At 34.9% G+C, this 22,629-nt stretch overlaps 2 protein-coding genes and 2 long non-coding RNA genes across 12 annotated transcripts; 2 read left to right on the forward strand and 2 right to left on the reverse strand.

Annotated features, from left to right (window-relative positions):
* Positions 1–208: 208 nt before the first annotated feature.
* LOC149623509 (uncharacterized) lies at positions 209–4,028 on the reverse strand. Its single transcript, XR_016374739.1, has 3 exons — positions 3,885–4,028; positions 939–1,660; positions 209–877 (listed from the first exon to the last, which is right to left on the reverse strand). It is a non-coding gene; the product is annotated as an uncharacterized LOC149623509 (long non-coding RNA).
* LOC149623510 (uncharacterized) lies at positions 4,022–5,078 on the forward strand. Its single transcript, XR_016374741.1, has 3 exons — positions 4,022–4,127; positions 4,196–4,326; positions 4,443–5,078. It is a non-coding gene; the product is annotated as an uncharacterized LOC149623510 (long non-coding RNA).
* Positions 5,079–5,179: 101 nt separating this feature from the next.
* On the reverse strand, positions 5,180–18,511 carry syd (JNK-interacting protein syd). Of its 9 annotated transcripts, XM_089852470.1 has the most exons (24): positions 18,265–18,510; positions 17,885–17,933; positions 17,450–17,774; positions 16,618–16,809; positions 16,036–16,538; positions 15,864–15,955; positions 15,676–15,711; positions 15,221–15,262; positions 13,733–13,750; positions 13,168–13,225; positions 12,926–12,982; positions 12,634–12,778; positions 12,312–12,502; positions 11,155–11,325; positions 10,585–10,882; positions 10,221–10,379; positions 9,973–10,156; positions 9,348–9,897; positions 9,215–9,282; positions 8,835–9,155; positions 8,664–8,777; positions 8,408–8,596; positions 8,147–8,311; positions 5,180–7,270 (listed from the first exon to the last, which is right to left on the reverse strand). In XM_089852470.1, exons 3-24 carry the CDS (start codon positions 17,756–17,758, stop codon positions 7,137–7,139), a joined length of 3,996 nt encoding a protein of 1,331 aa, XP_089708596.1. In that variant the 5' UTR covers positions 17,759–17,774; positions 17,885–17,933; positions 18,265–18,510; the 3' UTR covers positions 5,180–7,136. The 9 variants fall into 9 exon arrangements, with proteins under 9 accessions (XP_089708596.1, XP_089708590.1, XP_089708592.1 ...); XM_089852464.1 differs by lacking the exon at positions 15,676–15,711 and having other exon boundaries at positions 17,450–17,771; XM_089852466.1 differs by lacking the exon at positions 15,676–15,711 and having other exon boundaries at positions 12,312–12,499; positions 18,265–18,509.
* A 125-nt stretch (positions 18,512–18,636) lies between these two features.
* On the forward strand, positions 18,637–22,337 carry Ube3a (ubiquitin protein ligase E3A). Its single transcript, XM_089852473.1, has 8 exons — positions 18,637–18,841; positions 18,945–20,538; positions 20,608–20,752; positions 20,817–21,022; positions 21,091–21,258; positions 21,317–21,546; positions 21,616–21,759; positions 21,824–22,337. The coding sequence occupies exons 1-8, from the start codon at positions 18,786–18,788 to the stop codon at positions 21,942–21,944; spliced, it is 2,664 nt and encodes an 887-aa protein (XP_089708599.1). The 5' UTR covers positions 18,637–18,785; the 3' UTR covers positions 21,945–22,337.
* Positions 22,338–22,629: the final 292 nt, after the last annotated feature.

Below are 22,629 nucleotides of genomic sequence, written 5' to 3' on the forward strand. Positions count from 1 at the left end.
TTTCTTGGATTTTTCTGTCGCTGGTCATTCCGAGACGTATCCTTCCAGATGACATCCTTTGTTCCGATTGACGCAACACGAAGCAGTTCTGGACTTGCTATTTATCATTCCTGATGACATGCTTCGTTGGATTTACGTTACATGATGTCTTCTGGACTTGCTCTTTCTCTCAGCGGTGACTTAAAGATATGGAGGAAATCATCGAAGCTAGAAGACACAAAATATATCTTTTTTACTTGAAAATTTTTCATGTAACCACTTAACTTAATTTTTTTGCTTGTGAATTTTATTTGTAACTACTTATTATTTTTTTGCGTTCAAACTTTAACTTACCAACCTCTTTAATATTTTTTTGTTCGAAATTTTTGTAAACACTTTGGTTTTTTCTTTTTCATTGAATAAATTTTGCCTTAAACCTCGTTCTTTCTTTTCTTGAATTTTTAATATACTAAACTTGGTTTCAGTTTTTTTACCTCTGGACTTGGGGCGATATTTTTGACCCCTTTTTTAAGCTTTTTTTACTTAATAAAAAGAAAATAAAAATATATAAAAAATTATTTTTTATACAAAAAAATTAAAATTTTATAAAAAATTAATAAAAAAATCATAAAAATATGCACAAAAAGGTCAAAAAAATGATTATAAGTAAATCGATTGATTTTTTTGAACCGAGTCTAATAACGAAACTTTTCATTGACCACAAGTTACCAGGCCTAACGTCAGGCTTGCGGGCCCAATTTAAATTTAACAAGTCCCTGTTTCACTCGGGAATTATTAAATTTAAACTAAAGCCCGCTGTGGAGCCCCCAAAACCAGGAAACTTCGTCCTTAGCATGGGATTTCCAATGAAAGTCCACTCGCAGACGTCCACTTCTTCCTGCACAAGAAAAATACGAATTAATATTTGTAAAAAATGACACACGAACAACATTTATTACCTTAATACGAAATCCACTCGAGTATCCTCGCATGATGCGGCGCTAAAGGTTCCGGCAGAAGACAAATGACTATTTTTTTGGCATAAATAGCACCCTCGTAATATTAATAGGGAAAGAATACCATAAAAAGCTAAGCCCCACCATAAACCCGCTTAAAATCGTGTTTAATTTTAAAGGACAAAGCGTATAAGCAACCTTCTACCTTAAACCTAAATCATAAATTTATTTAGATCCTACAAAACTCCCTCAACGAGTTGCCAAACGCTTTTCTCCTAAAACATTAATAATTAAAACCATAAACTAGATACCTTAATACCGCAAAGGGAATCTCACCTTTGAAATCCTGATTACGCGTTCATTATTCTTAAAAGGGAGGGCTAGGACCAGTGTTCACCTATTCCATAAGTAAGATTTTATTTATGTCCTGGCGAAAAGAAAAATCCCTAAAAATTAAAGGACACAGCGCTTCCCTTCTAACAATAAATAGAATAATAAATAATAAACTAAATACCCTAATAATTGCCTAAATGTCTCACAGGCTGTCTAAATAGTTTTGGTAATGAGATTCCCTTTCAACGGATAAAATCAAAGAGTAGACCTGAATTAAGAAGGGGATTGTAATGGGTTCATTGACCTGATTAATATTGGGTGCTATTTTGCCAAATAAATAGATATTGGTTCTACAATCCAACATAAATTTCTGCTTTGGAAACAGATGGTAGCTATAAAAAATAAAATTCAAACAATCAAATAATGATTATAATTATTATCAACTTAAATGGAACAAGTATTTTCAGGGCCGGATTAAGCAATTTTGATCCGGGGGTCGAGATAATGTGCGCCACCTTAAGTCGAAAAAAAGGAACAGCAAATGTTGCTAAGGGGGGAATAGTATAACTCAATGTGCCCCCAACAAGCGTTGCACCCGTGGGACAGAACCCCCTCGCCCCCCTCTAATCCGGCCCTGACTAAAACATACTCAAAGGGCATATCCCTATCTCTAGTAGAACCAGAGTTATGAACCTCCAAAGTTGGGTGTAAAGCTATTCCTATGGAGAGGGGTATGTTTATAAATACTTTCCTCAATTACTTCGCCCCTGTTTAACCTATCCTCAAGTTTTTAGTATGGTTTGATGGGGGGGGCAAATAGCACTATAACATACTCAATGGGCATCTTCCCATCTCTACTAGAACCAGAGTTATGAACCTCCAAAGTGGGGTGTAATGCTATTTCTATGGAGAGGGGTATGTTTATAAATACTTTCCTCAATTACTTCCCCCCTGTTTAACCGATCCGCAAGATTTTAGTATGGTTGGATTGGGGGGGAGTAAAAAGGACTATAACATACTCAAAGGGTATCTCCCTATCTCTAGTAGAACCAGAGTTATGAACCTCCAAAGTTGGGTGTAATGCTATTCCTATGGAGAGGGGTATGTTTATTAATACTTTCCTCAATTACTTGGCCCCTGTTTAAAGGATGCGCAAGTTTTTAGTATGGTTGGATGGGGGGAATAGGACTATAACATACTCAAAGGGCATCTTCCCATCTCTAGTAGAACCAGAGTTATGAGACTCCAAAGTTGGGTGCAATGATATTCCTATGGAGGGGGTATGTTTGTGAATATTTTCCTCAATTACTGGGCCCCTGTTTACTTGATCCCCAAGTTTTTAGTATGGTTGAATGGGGAACTCAATGCATCCCCAACAAGCCTTGCGCCCGGGGGCCTGTGCCCCTCAACCCCTCTTAATCCGACCCTGAGTATTTTGAATAACATTAGTTTTACTTTTCAAACAAATCATTTAACGTAACTAGAAAAATAAATCTTGATACAGTTTAGAGTCAATCTTGAAATATCAATTAAATAATCACTTTCAATTACTTTTAAACCGACTAAAAAGATTGAATAGTAAAACCAGAAATAAATGCAATGCGCAATTAATAACATTAATTTCAAATGTTTAGAATAAGTACGACATAAATGTGAATCACGAATACTGTGTGTCATATCACCACAACTCCCCAAAATAAACTTCTGAAATATTTCTAAGAAGCCATTTCGATACGGCTAACTAGTACAGGGTTGCCACAGATTTTTCATTTCGAAATTCCCTGACTTTTCCAGGTTTTCCCTGACCATCTAAAGCCAATTTCCCTGACCAATTTTCAAACTTACACTAACAGAAAAGTGAGAATGCAGCCTTTAAAAACTCCATATTTATCATCAGCTTTGTACTATTTAAATTATTGCTAATTTTATCACAGTTTTTAATTGAAAATTCTACTTAGTAGTTAATAAAACTTTGTTAGGAATTATCAGAAACAGTTAATGTAGGCCAAGAGAACGTTATCATTGAGCTGGTGTGCCCACTTGACCATAACTACACACTTTCAAGTCCGTATGCAAGGGAAATTCCCTGACTTTTACGAAAATTTTCAAATTTCCTGACTTTTTACACCTTTTTTCAAATTCCCTGACTTTTCCAGGTACTGTGGCAACCCTGTAGTAGTAACTACACAAATAGAGCTGTTACGGTGAAAACAAATGGGCCAGACACCCATATTTACACCAATAGATTTGTTAATTGAATACACTTTAGAGAAGTGCAGTACTTAAAAATCTCATTTCGGCGTTAATACACCTGCCATTAAAGGTTTTCTACTTGCTTCAGTTAAGGGCAAAATAAACCCAATAACCAAAGTAACAAAAGTGCATTAGTTATTTAGAACTATGGAGTTCCAAATAACTACCATTATGTTTGGTAACCAATATATAATATCGACTAAGGCTATGTTTTCTTCAAACAGACAATGGTCGTAATTAACAAACATATTTTGCACGTTTAACGATACATTTCCCACCTGTAACGCTAAATTACCATTCAGTTGCGATGAAACTTTGGTATTTAATCTAAATTAACCCTTAATATATAAATAAAATATTTACCTGGAAAGATCTCTGTAGCCATGCACTACTGAAAGAGGCAACAGCTTCAGGCGGCCAGGCCAACTCCCAAAAAGACAAGGTTAATAAGCCTTGGTCGTAGTGTGCCAACGCGGCTCCAGCCAAAACTTCCAAAAGACATAGGATACTAAGCCTTGGTCGTAATTAACAAACGTATTTGGCACGGTAGACCATAAATTTTCCACTTGCAACGCTTAATTTCCGATTGGTAGCAATAAAACTTTGGTAATTAATCCAAATTAACCCTTAAAATATAAATAAAATCAAAATATTTACCAGCAAAGATCGCACAGAAAATCGCAGCAGCCGGTGATCACGAAAAACGCCCCAAAAATAATCCAGAATGAATAGCCTTATTGATTGCAAACATGGACCGCTAGATGGCGCTGCTGAAGTTAGGCAGACTTCAAAATATGGCGGGAGCGTGCGTTTCAATTTTATTGTTTCTATTTTCTAATATAATTAATAATTATATAATTATATATATTATATAATATATATTATATTAATAATTACAATTTACTAATGTCTTCTAAACAGCCCAAAACACTTTTCTCCACTTTTGAAAAGTGGTCCCGGAGTTTATGGATTCCTATATCTGGAAAAATCACCCTATAAACATGTTTGTCTAATAGGTCGAAACCTGAAATCATAATAATTAAACTAATTCCTATGAAAGTTAATTAATTTTACAGGGGACCCAGTTTTACGTTGATCTAGATCAAATAAAAGTTCTGAAATTAAAGTGTAATATAATATTATCCAGTACTACCTTACTCTTCAACACAGTTGTGCATAATGAATAAATACACGGCATAAGTTTATAAGATATGTTCCATAAGTATGTCACTACCTATACTTCGTAATGCTAGAGGCTTAATGAGAGCTTAGAGACGCGAGAATTGACTACACTCGGTTTTGCAGTCCATCCTCCTATTTAGTCTGTACTAAGCCTTTGGCAGCGCCTCACCAGGCGTCGCTTTACGAGAATCTATGACGTTTCACCCACGTCACTTCATGACAAGCTCTCATTAACGAGTGACACACTTATGGAACATATCTTATAAACTTATGTACACGGATTATAAATGTTTTTACAATTTTGCGAACACGGTGACCGTGACCATAGCCGACTTGTATTAATAATACAAGTCGGCTACGCCGTGACAGACACATCCAGTGTAATACCTCTCTGTGACGTCATCGTCACTCGGAGAGATAAAAAACAGAATAGTAACGCTATATCTTGAACCAAAAATATGGTCTACTTCAAAAACTTACAATTGAATAACGTTTATTACCGAATTCTTAAGTCAGTCACAGAAATACAGATACTTTCGGGTTAATTTCCAAATGAAACTCTTAAACAAAAACGGGTTTTTCCCTCAGAAGAACCGTAGAACTGTAAATTTATAAAAACAAAACTTTTCGCAGCCAGAGACAGAAGCTTTAAATATATTTAAAATAAAATTTTCGCAGAAAATCCCTTTGATATCACAAGCTTTGTTTCAAATCTGACTAGAATGGCTACTGTTTTAATAACCCCAATTTTTAATTTGACTTTAATCCTTAAATGACAGTGGAAAAAAATGGATAATTCAATTTCAAGAAACTGGGACCAAATAATATATATATTTCAATAATGCTCGACAAGGAGGAAAATTCAATTTAAATCATATACAACCAAAAATTACAACTGTACATTATTACTTCCCCGTTTGAATTCGAACCTCCTTTATACAATTCATTAATATTAATGCTCTTAAATGCCGATATTAATAAATTTGAATGAAATTTTCCTAAAGACTATGTATCAAAAACTATATATATATATATTTTCGATTCACCTATCTTTTGTCGTAAATTTTACTTACAGGGACTCGTTCTATATATTTAAATTTGAAAAACAGAAATTTTGGCTGCGCGCTACCTTAACTTAATTAAAACTAAAACTCTACAATTAATTTTCATTTAAATTAGAAACAAAATTAAGGTTTCCTGTTTTTTGCAAAATTTCGGCAAAACTGTGTTGGAAACAAATATTATTTTTAAGTAATGTAATGTTACATGCCTAAAAAAAGAGAAAAAAAAACGGATAAAATATACATTAAAGTGTAATAAAATTATCCTAATATAGGATTTGAAAAAAATTTACCAATTCTAAGAAATATATATCAAACGCGTAAATAGCGTTTCAATTTTATACAAATTGTCTAATAATAATTTTTTGTTACAAATACAGTCTTACTTTTTGTATTATGTACGAAAATTTAATAATGGATTGTTATTTTAAAGTGTGGCTATTTTTGAAAGTGTTCTTATAACACGGGCTGGTTGTATTTCTACTTTACCTTTAGACGAGACAGTTTTCTTAACTTAAAAAATATTTAACTATTAAATATTGTTTAACTTCTGCCGTCTTATAATATACAACGATAAAGTTTTCTTCGCAAATAACAACAGTTTCAATTGAAACCCCTATTGACTAACAAAAATAGCCACAGATTGAACATAAATATTAATCATCCTTAACTAAATATAATAACTTTAATTTACTTCCACTTGGGACCTAAAAAGTTAATTTTTTACGCGAAAAACAACCTCGCAAATTAGTAAGGCAATAAATATTTCATAGGTCTAATTAATTAACAAACTACAGTTACGTTTTACGTTTGAGAGGAGAAAATTTGAATTTAGTCGCGTTGATGTATGTATCAAAAAGACGAATCTAAAATATTCTAAAACACATAAATCAAAAAAAATAAAAACGGGGGCTCTGAAAAAAATAAAATTAAACGTATAACGATCGAAGAATCAGCGATATTCAATTTTAACAAAGTATACTGGGTTCTTTTTTAAGAAAAAAAAAAAAAGAGTAAACTGGAAGAGAAAAGTCATGTACAATATTTAAACGTGTATTAGTTATTCGCAACACTAGGGGGGGTTAATTAATTAATTTAATTGGTTTTTTTAAATAAATAGTTTTGTTATTATAACTTTCATACAAACGAGAACTTCATAGTTTTAGAAGTCATATCCTTTTCCGGTCTTTTTTTTTTTTTTTTTAATATACAATGCGTACGTTAGACATTTATATAAACACGGCGCGTTGTTATAATCCCGAAAAATGCTCGCTGTCAACTTTTCATAGGCAAAAAACGGAGCAAATAGGCTTATAATAAAGCATGCAATTGTTTGTGTATTTACCGGTTAATAGTTTATAAAGTTTTTTTTTTAATCGCAATTTGCGACTTGCCATACTATTAGATGACTCCGTTCTCCTTTAGATAGACCTTGAGGCGGTTTCTTCTCAATTGCGGTAGGAAGTGCCACCGGTGCAGCGTCTGGATCTTCTTCTTCGCCATCACCTGTGAAAAATATTTCTTATACTCGTGATAATAAGAGCCCTAACCAGAGAGACGACATAAAAATTGTTCAATTTACAACGCGTGTGTTATACTGTGAAATATACTGGCGCCGCGATCTTCAAGAGGGGACGTAAACTATAACATTACTAACACCAGGGAGCCCACTCTTAAATTTAAATTCCTTATAGGAAAAATAGGAATTTTTTTCCGGAATTATAGGATTTTATAGGAGAAAAAATCACGTGTTTTTATAGGAAAATATAGGACTAAAAATGCAGCTCTAATATAATACAATTTTGGGGCTTAAACTATGTTGAAAAATCCCAAAAAAATAAAAAATAACAAATTGGATTTTACTTTGAAAACTCAGAAGAACTTAATTAAAATATAATATAACATAATATAATATATAAAAAATCCTAAGCGAGCTCCACAATTTCGGTCTCCATTCAAATGTGATCTCGATAAAAAAAAAAGCTAAATTTCGATAAATTTGATGCTAAACTATACGAAAACTTCGACTAAGTCAAAAATATAGGATATTATAGGACCTTTCATGAAATTATAGGATAATAAAGGACAGGTTCAAAAATATAGGAATTTATAGGAATTATAGGACCGGTGGGCTCCCTGTAACACTCCCAAAAAAACCCGCCATTTTTTATACCACATAAGTACGAAAAGTGTTGTAGAATGCAGAGGGATTCATTAAAAGAGAACTAAAACAATTGCAACATGTAACGGTGTGCCACGAAACTTATACCCTGACTCCCAACTGCAGGGGAGGAAGTTCCTCCTCCCTATAACAAAAAACTCTCGAGCCCCGACTCAAAATAGTTGGTTGACATGTTCTAATGTCAAAACTTCATTACGTACCAATTCTGAAGTCAATGTAACCTTCACCTCCAGATAAAACCAGCATGAATTTGGGTTTTTTCTTATCCTTACGCTCCGTCTTGGAGATTTGAGCTGGTATCTGAGAGGAACTCGCTGCCTTATCCTCGCCAATAACAACTGATGATCCTAGTAAACTACCTTCACCTGTTTAGATAAATAAAAAGTCTCATTGCCGATTTTCCATTTTATTTAAAAACAAAAACGCTGAAAAATTAAAGGTTTATCGTAAGAAATACTTACCAGGAACTGAGACAAAGAATTTGACCGCGTCTCTATGACCATGGAAAGACAATTGCGCTTGAGCCATAGAACAATAAGGAATGAAACTTCCAGGAGTGACGGTGTCTTTCCCGTCAGCATAGACTCTCACAACCCCACCAGGTGTTTTACCACCGCTAGTACCCGAGCTAGGAACACTGGGTTTGTTGCCTAAGTACCAAGAGCAAATATTTATCGAGATTCTTTCCTAACTGGTCCAATGAAACGGCTCTCTTACCTTCGGAAAGTGGCACAGATATAATGACTCCATTTCCAGTCCCCATCCACAAGCGATTACACGAAATTAGAAGGGCCGTGATCCTTACGAATGAAAAACCAAGTTTGCCAGTTCCTACACGATAAAGAGTACTCAGAAACGCGCTTAAGTCGAGGATAGGCATTTTCTTACCTAACATTTTACTGACATAAGGTTCAATGTCAACATCTTGTAAATGCTGATGAGTGTGAGCGTGATAAAGCCTTAATGTACTGTCCAATCTAATTGAGACCCAAACCCCATCGCCAGCCCAAGCCATTTGACGAACTTGACTCTCCTTCCTGGGATGAGCGTCAAATGATTTATCAACGGATAGTAGCTTGGGATTGATAACGTGAATTCGATTTCTGTAACCACACCAGACTTTGCCATGAACAACCGACATACAACGAATGGAGTGATGCGGTTTGCCCAAGTCAATGACGTGATAGTTCGTTAAATCCCATTGACCATCTGAAATTGTCCAGAGTCAATACCAGGCTCTCAAAGCCTATGGAAACTTAAGATTTCACCTTGAGCTCTGTGAAAAACCGCGACTGTACCGTCAGCGAGAGCGGCGAAAACTCTACCTTTAACATGACTGAAATAAACATTATAATTTCATATTATCAATTGCGCGCAATTATTAAGTGTTTTCCCGCTTACACTATGTTAAGCACCGAGTCCTTAAGCTTGACCGAATGAATGCATCTTTTCCACTGAGCAGCGGAAGAATGGACATAGATGCTACCACTTTGAGAGCCCAGCCACATTGTGGGCAAAACGCTGGACATTTTCTCAACTTCGTCATAAGCTAACGCGTTATCTTTTGGCAACTCTGAGACACCATCTTTAATTAAATCAGTCGGTTCCTTCATCACAACCCACTTCTGTTGGGCAGAGCTTGGTGAAACAATTTCGGTAGCAGTCGCTTCGCCACTCGCTTCTTTAGAACTGGAAGCCTCCTGGTTTGAAGGTGGAGACGGAGGTCTACTCGTACCTCCCGTGGCGCAACTGACAAATGTAATATTTCCTATTTTCATGCCTCCTTCGTCGCTTTCGTCTTTGGTTTCTTCTTCGTTTGGACCCGCGGAATTTTCCTTAGAAGCGCTTTCAGTTTTTTCAGCTTCGGGTTTATCCGCATCCAGTTCAGTTTGCGATTGAGTCGCGATGTTTTTAAAGTCGTCGTCCACGGGATAGTCCGTTTCTTTAGCACCTTCGCGCGAATAATTAAAAACAATTCTGTAAGAACTAAGCTTGGCAATGGAAGGTAGTTAATTCCGCCACCTACCAGGTACGCTTGCAATGCAGAGTAAATGAGAGGAGCATACGGGAAAAGAGTCCAGTATATCTCCAGGATTATGAGCATCAATAACGGTGACTTTGCTATTTGTATGCGTACTTGTGCATATCCAAACTAGAGATGATAAATGTTGTTCTATTTCTTCATGCTCCTTTCGGTCCCATTCACTTTCCTACAATTTATTCGTTAAACGTTTGTAAACTTTATATCTAAGTAAGAACCAATTAATACCGTACTTTCAATTCTTGATCTAATTTCTCAACTTCCGATAAACTGGCCGGATCTTTAGTAGTAGTTTTTGCCGGAGGCGCGGTATAAAACACACTAGCCCCAACGATCTCCCCTCCATCCAACGTACGTCCACCCGTCATATTGACCCCTGCAGCGCACCAAATCTAATAAAACAAGTAATTTAACACTTAAAAAGTTAATTTTAGTCAACATAACTTTAAGGCTATATATCTGCGTAATTACCGCGCAATCCTTTTATAAAAAAAATGATAAATCCCATTTAATAGCAGCCACGTACGGGAACAAAAAGCGTATTACAATTTGAAGATATTAAAAAAAGTGACTAAATAAAAAATTGGCATTCATTACCTTCATTCCTGGATCTTTTTCTAACAAGGGTCTACAGTAAACGGGAACAGGAACAGGCACTTGAGAGGTGTTACTGGGTTTGGCGACAGTCGCGGAGCTTCCGGGTGGCGCCCCAATAGCCGGAACTTTCGAAGAAGAACTGGCCGCGGAAGTGGGTACCGTATGTCCGCTAGATTTCGTCGGGAGACTCCATCCGTAAGCTTGCATTCGACCATCATCTTTACGAACGTGAGCTCGCACTTGCTTGTACTGCTCTCGGCGCTCTTTGGCCCTTTGTTGTTGCAAACGCTCCGACGCGCTAAGCATGGAAATAGCAAAAGAAAATCTTTACACCTAAGTTGACTTATACCTGACCACGCGCTTCCTCGGCGCGATTAATTAGACTGCCATAAAATATCTAGCGTAAGAATGACGTACACTTCCACTAACGTAATTTACAATAAGCACAAAATAAAATAAACACCCAATAAACTAAATATTTTCTTCGCATCGTAAAACCCCCAAAACAAACAAGATTTGATATCTATCTCTTATTATCGAGAAGTTAGCAACTTTTAAGGATCGACTTACAGGTCACTATCTAAAAAGTCAAAGCCCCTGTGACGATCTCCCAGGCGTTTCTTCCTCATAGTGTCCAAAGCGGGTGTCACGTTAGACGTAGGTGCATTGAACTGCACGTTAATATAATTTGACATAGGTTTCCTCTGAGGTCGTTCGGGAGAACTAAATAAGTTGCTAAAACTGCACGGAGAAGGAGAAAAGTGGAAAAGAAGAGAAACAAAAAAATAAAATAGAAAAAATAATAATAATAATATAATTGGAAATAAACGTAAAATGAAATAATAACTCAATTTTCTTTAACAAGTTCAGATTTAAACATGCTAATGTGTTTCGCGAGTATAAGTTAAAAGTTACGTGCAAGCTAGTAAGTTTTATTCGTCAAATCATTTCTTTTCTAAACTGTCTGATACATAATTGCACGTGACATTTAAATTAAACTAGCCCCGTCATAATGTATTCCCCCTTAAATGTAGGCCATTTTCACAAATAATAATGAATTTATCTTACTTTATTTAAATAAAACTAATTTTTAACAGCAACGGCTAATATCATGCGCGTAACGTAATCTATATACTAATTATTATCATTTACAATCGACTAAACCTAACTGGGTATAAAACATCATCACATCATGCAAAAAAACACAAAAACATAAGAAAGATTAAAATTTGGCAGCGCCGCCTAAATAAACATTTAAGGGATTATAATAAAGCAGGCTCATCCATGATTAAATCCATTTACAAAACATTTCACTAAAATAATTCAACTATTTTGGCGAAAATAATCTTTCAAAATTTAACGTCTAACGTGAACGACTCTCACCAAAAAGGGAACCTATGCTTTTAGCCTTTCACAATTTCTTAATTTTTTTTTTTTTCCCGCAGAAATGAGTTTGTACCAAATTTATCGAAAAGATGTTAATATTTTTTTGCACAATGTGATTACAAAGCAAATTTGGTATAATGAATGTACTATATCGAACTTAGCATCTTACGCTATTCAAAACCAGTGTCTAAAGGGGGCCTGGCAATGTACAAAAACATTTTTTCAGTTTTCTACCCTAAGAAAACGTTGCGCGTCAAAGGTTGCCAGGCCCTTACCCCCTTAAACCATCGATGAAAGAGAAATATGCCTAAATGACCAAGTTAAAACATTAATATACTTACAATTTCCAGATGGAAGACTTATTCTTTTTGCTTTCGATGGTTGTATCATTGCGCGAAGCTCTAATCATTTCAGTCCACCTAACGGCTTCCTGCAATTCCATTAGTCTTTCCTTATATTGATTTCTCTCCATCAAAACTCGAGCCATTTCAACGCGCGTAAACCGTTTGCGTTGAGCCATCGGTACATCCTCCTTGCGCGAAAGAGTCAAACACAAAGTTGAAACGCAAAGTTCCGAGTTAGATAAAAAACCAAGCTCCTCAATCAAAACCATTTACATTCAAACGCAACGCGACAAAAATTCAAAAAACAAACGATACAAACCTCATCGTCAGATTTATTCGCTCTGGCTTTTTCAGCGTCTTCTTTAGTTTTTCGAACTTCCTCTTCGAGTTCAACTACGCGTTGTTTAAGTTTATCTTTCACAGTTTGAACAGATTTAATTTCTTCTCTCATAATTTCAAGCTCGCTGTAGAGGTTATGAAAAAAAAAATAACTTAATAAGCAGCTAGCGATAAAAAGCCGCTTCCTTAATTAAAAAGTCTTATTCCAAAGTTTAATTTGTTAGATGATTCAGATTAAAACAAAAAATCCAAGGCGCCATACGCTTTCATACCTGGTTAATTCATCTACTTTAGCAATTAGGTCATCCTTGACTATGTTCAATGCATTCCTAGGATGGGGATAGGGGGGTTTAGGCAAATTTAAACACATTATATTTTGAATTAATTTTCAAACGGTGGCAAGAAAAAGAGGAGAGAAAAAAAACGTTTCAATGCCCTTGAGCTGTTGCGTAAAAACACTGAAACAGACTCAGTATAAAGCAAAACAAAAAAAATAAAATAATCTGAAACGCACTTTGTGGCCAGAAGTTCGTTGTTCTCCATAATAAGATTTTCCACTTCTTTTCCCATTCCTGTATGGACATTTATTTCGAGTGTAAGACGTTTTCATATGGAATGAGGAATATTTAACACGTATGAAAGAATTTGCTTTCTGACGTAGGCATTTTAGAAAACTGCCCATAAAATTGTGTAAGTCAAATTCTTTCAAAGAAATTACAACAAATACACAAATATATTTTGCTTTCAACAATAATATCAGATAATTGTTAATTAATACCAGAATAAATCCACTACGCGATAAAATTATAAATAAAATAGCCGCTTTTGTCGCTTTTTTTATAATGTAGTAAAGCAACTAAATCGCTAGGCAAATTATTTGTTCGAGTGAAATATATATTTTAAAGTGAAAATAAAAAGCAAAATATATTAGTGAATTTGTTTTGGGGCGCCATACTCAATTGAAACTAAATGATATCATGCAAGCCTGATATATTTTAACTACGTCAGTTGTTTTAGTTACAGACCGACAATCATTATTTTAAATTATTTGTCAAATGATAGGAAGCAGCGATGCTTACCAAAAAAGTTGTCAGTAACTAGATAATTCAGGAAATTCGTCGTAAAGGGGCAGCAACAGAAGGAAATGAGGAAAGGAAAGACACGGATTAGCACAAGAACCCAATAAAAATATTCACACTCCATAGTTAAATAAAAAAATACTATGCCATAGTTAAATATTATTAAAAAAAAGTAACCCAAGCATCAAAACTTTTTAAAAAAATGAACCTTGAATGTTACATTGCCTAAAACCTTCATTTCTTTCACGTAATGATTACAGCCAGGTTTTAAGAAATGTCATTTTTGTTCACTTTTTTTTCTCCAAAATTTAAACACTTTCAAAATGGTTGTGTTTTCCGATCAAATTTTGTATCTAATTTTAACAAACTAAACTCTAACTTTAAAGATATCTTAGCCTCGCAAGCCAAATTTATATTAAAGCAAATTTTGAATCGAAAAAACACCACAAAATTTATTAACCCGGGTAATTAAACCAAACTGAAACTTTAAAAAAAAAAAAAAACTTCAACGTAAAACGTTACGTGCCAACCTTCACGTTTGAAGTTTTGTTAAAGGGAGTATAAACCTGGGATTGTGCAGGTACATGGTACAATTGCGCATTCCTGCTAGAAGTTAGGAGAAATAGCGTTATATGGTTAAAACAAGCGAAATTTTGGGTTAGCGAAGGATTTTTTTTTTTTTTCGATTTGGTTGATACTCCCTTTAATGGCGTGTGAGTATAATCAAAGCACTGATTGTGAGTGACGCAACAAACTAAATTATTTAAATACCAAAATCAATTAAAAAATCAACAAATCAATAGCTTTGATTAGCACAAGCTTATTTTCTATAAAACAATTAGAAGAAGCTAAAAGTTAAAAAAAAAAAAAATATATATATATATTCCCCTAGCATCATAAGTTTATAAGATATGTTCCATAAGTGTGTCACTCGTTAATGAGAGCTTGTCATGAAGTGACGTAGGTGAAACGTCATAGATTCTCGTAAAGCGACGCCTAGTGAGGCGCTGTCAAAGGCTTAGTACAGACTAAAGAGGAGGATGGACTGCAAAACCGAGTGTAGTCAATTCTCACTTGTCGTTCTTGAACTAGCTCTCATTAAGCCTCTAACATTACGAAGTATGGGTAGTGACATACATATGGAACATATCTTATAAACTTATGCTAGCATATAAGCTAAGCGTTAATAGACTAAAAATATTAGTAATAAGCGAAAGGGATTTTTATAAGAACTTGGTTTTTTTTTTTACCAGGATTGTTTAAATAAAGTTTATAAATACAATAGGCTTAGTTTAGTTAGTGAAAAAAATTAAAATAAGTGACATGATTCAGTGAGTGAGAAATGTGAAATACTGTCTTGTATTTTGGCCCTTTTTGGGTAGGGGCGTGGTTTGGAGGTGTAAGTTACTAATTAAACTAATTAATCTAAATCTATTTAGGCGTAAAAATGTAAAAAACAAAACATAAGGTTAAAAGCCAAAAGCCTACCACGTCCGCCTTTAGACTCATTTTCAGGTTCAGAATCACTGTCTAAAATAAAAAAAAAAAAAAATGAAGAGAAAAAAGCGCATTCAAACACATTGTACTAGGCATGCCCTAGAAACTGTGGAGAAAAATGATTCAAATTTCATTAATGTTTAAATTAATTAAAATATTACGAGATACGTTATTTGTTTCGAATCTCTGCGAGTGTAAAAATTGTTTTAACAAAAAGTATAGGTCTTGTAAAAGATTGCTGGAAGAGTTTCATTCAAAATTAAACAGAGCGACAGGGTTTTTTTTTTGTGCTAATGTGTGTGTGTATAGATTAAAGATAGAAATGAAAGAACGTAAAATAAAATCATGCCGTTTAATTTAATAAATTAATATTCTTAGCTTGAATTAAAAATTAGTGGGTTTAAATAAAAAAATATGGTTTTGTACGGTACACCAATTTTACTAACCAGATGAAGCGTACTCTCCGGGATGTACATATCCTCCTGATATGCCGCATTATTAATAAAATTCGATTTCAAGTTAAAGTTAGGCTATAAATTTATTTAAACTGCACCATTCTGATCTGAATATGTGCCTGACGTTTATGGTCCTACATATCGCGTCTTCAAAGAAAAATAAATAAAAATGGACATACCCGTGATATCAGCGCCTTCATCAACCTCTCCAAGAACATCCGAGTCTTGAAAGCTAAGTTCTTGATACAGTGTATTTGGCCTACGTTGTTCACTATGATAATAAGAATTGAAATATTTTAGGAAACAACTAGTTTAGTTTAGTTTAGTCTTTTTTAAAAGTTCAAAACACACTTTTTAACCACAGTAGACCTCTCGGGTCCAAAGCTGCCTTCCGAGAAGTCTTCTACATCCTCTAAAACTGGTGTTGTACCAATTGTTTCTGATAGATCAGAACCAAAACCATCGACCCAACCTCCAGTACCAGTCCCGCGATCTCTTTGGGCTACTCTATCAGTTAGTTGCCCTTTTTCTAACATCAACCCCGATTGATCAGGGTCATTCGGTTCTAGAGTATTTGGAGGATTGATCGGGGAAGTGACAACGTCTTGTTGCAATTCGCTTTTTAGACTAGTGTTAGAATCGGTGCTACGATTAGGCGAAGCTAAGCTGGAAAATTCCATGGGACTAGTCAGGGACTTGACTGGCGTTTCGGGGGCATTTCCCGAATAAACTGACGTGGACCTTAATTGTGGAAAAGCTAAGTTGATTTTGCCTTTGTTAGTCAGGCTATCAAAGCGCTCGCTGCCAAAAAGAATTTTGGAACGTTCCATATAGTCCATGTGGGTTTTAAACAACTACAAAAGTAGGTTATTAATATTTTACTCTTCACTACTGATTAAATTTTTTTGCACTTTCAAAAACACTCGAGCTTACTTCAGTATAGCGTTCGTGAAGTTTGTTATATTCCTTTTTCATTTCAGACTCTTTTTCTTCTAACCTCGAAGCGTGATCACTAGAGTTTTTGGCTTTTAGTTCTAACATTCTTACTATGCTCTCCATGCTTTCAACTTTCCCTTGGAGATCAGTTTTTTCATCTTCAACCGAATATTCCATCTCAAATAATTTCTAATATAAATTATGGAAATATTGTATAATAACCAACCAAAACAAATGAACCCTACAGTAATATTAGTATTACAGGGAGCCCACTCTAAAATTTAAATTCCTTATAGGAAAAATAGGAATTTTTTTCCGGAATTATAGGATTTTATAGGAGAAAAAATCACGTGTTTTTATAGGAAAATATAGGACAAAAAATGCAGCTCTAATATAATACAATTTTGGGCTTAAAATATGTAGAAAAACCCCAAAAAATAAAAAATAACAAATTGGATTTTACTTTGAAAACTCAGAAGAACTTAATTAAAATATAACATAATATAATATATAAAAAATCCTAAGCGAGCTCCGCAATTTCGGTCTCCATTCAAATGTGATCTCGATAAAAAAAAAGCGAAATTTTGATAAATTTGATGCTAAACTATACGAAAACTTCGACTAAGTCAAAAATATAGGATATTATAGGACCTTTCATGAAATTATAGGATAATAAAGGACAGGTTCAAAAATATAGGAATTTATAGGAATTATAGGACCGGTGGGCTCCCTGGTATTATTATTGAAATAAGTTCTGAACCAAAATAATTTCACTACAAGTAGGGACTGCTATATTGATTTTAGTTTCTACTCTTGAAAATTTGCTTACCTGTTCCGAAGCTTTCCTAAGTTGCTTCTCTCGTTCATATTGAGTAACTAATTGTTCATTATCTTCTCGTAATAACTCTAGTTCAACTTCATGCTCTTGATTCTCCATGCAAGCCATATCCAGGCTTTCAAGAACACTAACCACCAGGGGCATAAGTTCTTTGACCACATCTTCGTCATATTTACCAATCATTCGTTCAAATTCTTGATAAATGCTACCCGCTAAATTGCGGACTCTCTCAGTCATCACGTGATTATCATCGGTACTAGTCCCGTATATGGTTTCTGCCATAGGTAAGTCGGAATCCATTTTTTGGAATATTCTACTAAAAAAGCAATACATTTGTGACCGTTAAATCTAACCCTATTTTTTTAAAAAAGATTCACTTCTTTACTAAGCTAACAAATAGCATTATACACTAACTCCACCGCTTACATTATTAAAATGCCAGCTTGCGAAGTTGTGATCACTCAAACATTTCAAGCTATAAGGAAGAAATTGGAGAAAATAACTCAACCATGAAAAGGATTCTTGCTATGGTCTATATACTGTTTATTGCTGAAAATTAAAGAGCTTAGCATTCTTAATTTCAATTCCAGTTTATCTTGATTGTCAATATGGTAAATGGTTGGCAAATAAACTTAATCCAATTGACCTTTTTTTTTAGATACATAATTAACGTAAGTGTTCACGAAGAAAGTTTGCTTAATTGACAACCGTTAAAATGTTTATGAATTATTAATTTTTACAAGCTAAGTAACAATAGGCGTGAATTTAACCCAAATATATAAATGCAATTTTAAGCCTTGTCCTACCAGGGATTTGTTGTGGAAGCCAAATCTCATGATATTTAGTGCTGGTGATGGTGAGATATGTCGAGTCTCTCATCGACCAGCCATTCAACCTGCGTAGTATTTATTGTGCATAAAAAGCATCCTTATACGTAAAGAGGGTTTCATTTTCGTTCATTATATTCGCGCATTTCCTAATTAAATTTCTTGCCTAATTAACTAAAAATAGAGAGCTAAACGAGGTGAAACCTTTTAATTCTGTCGCACTCGCGCATAAATGAATCAACCTTATGACTCATGACGTAAAGTTGCCTATAACTAATCTCCGATCTGATTGGCTTATACGGATAACCCCTAGAACTGCGGGGATTAGGGTCAAACTCCCTGCCAATCAGAGCCAATTTTGGTTTTGTATTGAAAATCGGCAACGCAGAGGGTTAGCCGCTTTTTAGGTTAAAATGAATCGACAAATTTGAATTTCATTCACAATTTATTAAATAAGGTTCATTTTTCATTAAGCATTAGTTAGCACCCTATAATAGCTTATGAATTCAAAGGAGGAAAATCACCCTAACATAAATGCCGCTGATTCAGTTGCTAGGTGGGTATATTTTCTTAAATTTCACATTATTTACTACCTGATATAAACAAACTATTAATATTCTGGCCTAATATTCCCTTAATTTATATTGGTTTCCGTATAGAAAGCGTGCTTTAGCCAAAAGGTTAATACCACTATTTTTTCGCCAACTGACTGAAGGATGTGGAGATAAGAATTGTACAAATGTCACTTGCGCATCTAGTGGCAAGCCCCCTATACTCTCTAAAGATGAGGCTGCCGCGGAAGCCATACGATTATTCGTTTCCCACGCTACACTATGTGAAGGGATTCTATCCGAAGCCGAGAAAGCTTTGGTCGATACCAATAGCCCTACTGAAGGAACGAGTGATTTTTTAAGCTTACAAACCCAACACGACAGTTGCAAACTTGATCATCCTCAAGTACAAACCAAGGATGATAAATTAGATGACCCCATGTCTAAAAGTCAAAGTTTCTCTAATTCTTCGAATGAAGGAATGGATAAAAATAGCTATTTGAATGAAGATTTCCTTAAAAAATTGATAGCTAGGTGTAAAGAAGATGATTCACACTCGTCTCTATCTTCAACTATCTTCAGAGTTTTCTCCAATTTTGATTTATTAAAACTCAGTTTCCACCGAAAAACTGAGAATTTCAGCAGTTCCTTTAACGTACCCAAAGAGAATTTAACAAAAGAAGATATTAGAGCTATGGAAGTTGATCAAGATAAAGATGAAGATTCTAAAGAATTATTGTCACCTATTCAAGAAGCCAAACCCTTAAAACTTGATGAAGTCAGCCTTGATATAGAATCGGTGCAGCGTATATTCACCTCCTTATTCTCGCTACCCAATAGTAAATTTCAAAATGCCCTTATAAACTCCATCATCATGCTCTTTCAACATTTAGAAATAAATTTAAGGTACAACAAAAGCCTTCAAAATGACCCTGACTTAGCAAACGTGTTCCTCGTCATTTTAGAAATACCCATGTTGGACTGCCCCGAATACTTAGAGGCCGCTTTGCCAGCTTATTGCAAAGCTTTCGTTTTGTTACCATTACCGGTACAGGCAAAATTATCTAGGGTTTGGTCTAAGTACCCGAAGGATAAATTGAAACAAAAAGTAGACATACTTCATCACTTAATTACCCTAAGAGTCATAACTGGTAGGTTTACCAGAGAATATTCATTAAATGACGAAGAAATTATAGTTTCCGCCACCAAAGTCATGAAAATCTTGTACGCCGCAACTGTTTATGGTGGTGCTATGGACTCTGATGAAGTTTTAGATGACGCGGTTATCTCTGATGATAGTTTTTCCGAGTATTTTCACGGGGCGGCGGGGATGGAATCTAAAGAACCTAAACAAATCAAGGAAGACAGTTTATTTCAAGAGTTAGGAATATCCATTCTGAAATGTCGCAAACCCGTCATACCTTTTGAAGATTTCTATAATGAGCCTTTGAGTGATCAGATTGAAATGGATAGAGACTTTAGTTTCTACAAGACTGACGCGGGAAAGTTTTCATTCATGAATCACGCCTTCATCTTGACACCAGCGGTCAAAGCTTTAGGTTTATACTATGACAATCGCATAACCATGTACAGTGAAAGGCGAATGTCCGTTCTGCAAAGTTTCGTTCACGGAGATCCACCAAATCCTTATTTGAGGCTTAGAGTCAGGAGGGATCATTTGATCGATGACGCCTTAGTTGGGGTATATAATTCAAATAGACTATACTACATTAGTTTCCATAATTTCAACTTTAGAAAATTAAATTTCTAGTTAGAAGTAGCTGCCATGGAAAACCCCACTAATTTGAAAAAACAATTAGTGGTTGAATTTGAAGATGAACAAGGAATTGATGAAGGAGGAATATCAAAGGAATTTTTTCAGTTGATTGTTGAGGATTTATTCAACCCCGATTTTGGTAGCCGCGCATTGAAATAGGATATAAAAATCATTTACCTATAATAAACTAATAATATTTACAGCCATGTTTGTACTGAACCCTGAGACTCAAAACTATTGGTTCAACCCAACTTCCTTCGAAAGCGACGCTCAGTTCACTTTAGTTGGAATAATTTTAGGTTTAGCCATATACAACAACGTTATTCTCGATGTTCATTTTTCAATGGTTGTGTACAAGAAACTTCTCGGGAAAAAGGGAATGTATTACGACTTAGCCGATTGGAATCCTGTAATGAATATAGTCAGCCTAGTTTACGTTTAGAACTAAAAATCTTAAAAAAAAAAAACCAATTTCAGAGTTTGGCTAGAGGCCTCGAGCAATTACTTAACTATAAGGATGATGATATAGAAGAAATATTTATGCAAACATTTCAAATATCGTACCAAGATATATTTGGAACTGTACTGCATTATGATCTAAAAGAGGGGGCTGATAAAATTGTTGTTAATAAAGAAAATAGACAAGTACGCGCGGTTTAAGAAGTTTCCTATCATAAGATTCCTAACTTCTGCGCTTTACCAGGAATTTGTAGAGCTATACGCCGACTTCCTTCTTAACAAATCAATCGAGCGTCAATTTCGGGCGTTCAGGCGTGGTTTTCAAATGGTAACTGATGATAGTCCATTGAAAGTTTTATTCCGACCCGAAGAGATAGAACTCTTGGTCTGCGGAAGTCAAAACTTTGATTTTGCCGCTTTAGAAGATTCGACTGAATATGATGGAGGTTACTCGGCCGATACCCCCATTATAAAGTTAGTCCACCTTAAAAACCCGATAATAACCCCAAAAAAAAAAAAAAAAAAATTCTTACAACATTACAGATATTTCTGGGAGCTAGTCCATAGCTTTTCGCTGGAACAAAAACGAAAATTACTTCAATTCGCAACAGGAAGTGACAGAGCTCCTGTTGGAGGTTTGGCTAAACTAAAACTTGTAATTGCAAGGAGTGGTCCCGATTCTGATAGGTGAAACTCCAATGCCTTTAGATTATTTAAGAATTTACTAGGTAACATTTGTTCTTCATTACAGGCTTCCAACAGCACACACCTGTTTTAACGTTCTGCTATTGCCCGAATACTCTGGAAAAGATAAACTTCAAGAACGTTTACTAAAAGCCATTAATTACTCTAAAGGATTCGGCATGTTGTGAAAGTTGTAATTACTATTAAGTTAGCGAATCCAATAAAGTAAAAAAAAATGTTAAGTTTAAATTGGAAAAAAAGATGGAATAAAAGTCAACTCTAAGTTTACATAGTGTACATAGAAGTTGTAATAATAAAAATATACTTGAATAATTCGACGCAGTACTGACGTACGGGCCAAAAACAAAACCAAGCCCCTAATAATATAATTAGATCCTTAAGTTTTGGGACGAAAAAAAATATCTTACTAAAGAAGTTGATCACCAAGTGATAAACTGGTTTTCACTTTTCAGTTTAGCTTATCATTCGATCATACATTTGAAAGATGTTTAACATTTAAACATCCCATTTTTTGTTCCGCCATAAAATGTGAAACAATAAAATTTATAATTTCAAAAGTATTGAGTTTTGTTGTGTTCAATTCTTGCATAAGTTCGTAAGACACGTTCCATAGGTTTGTCAGTGGTTACTGAGACCTCGTCATGAAGTGAAGTTGTTGAAACGTCATACATTTTCGTAAAGTGACGCCTGGTAAGGCGATGTCTAAACTATAGTAGAGACTGAATAGGAAGATGGAAGTCCTGCAAAATTAACCGAGCGTAGGCATGCAATTCTCGCTTGTCGTTCTCGAACTGGCTCTCAGTATGTCTGTAGCATTATTCGAGTATACGGGACTTACGAGGTTACCGCCCC

The sequence above is a fragment of the Phalangium opilio genome, unplaced genomic scaffold (genome assembly GCF_054372755.1).
Source record: "Phalangium opilio isolate 3A_F unplaced genomic scaffold, DU_Popi_V2 ptg000113l_1, whole genome shotgun sequence".
NCBI lineage: Eukaryota > Metazoa > Arthropoda > Arachnida > Opiliones > Phalangiidae > Phalangium > Phalangium opilio.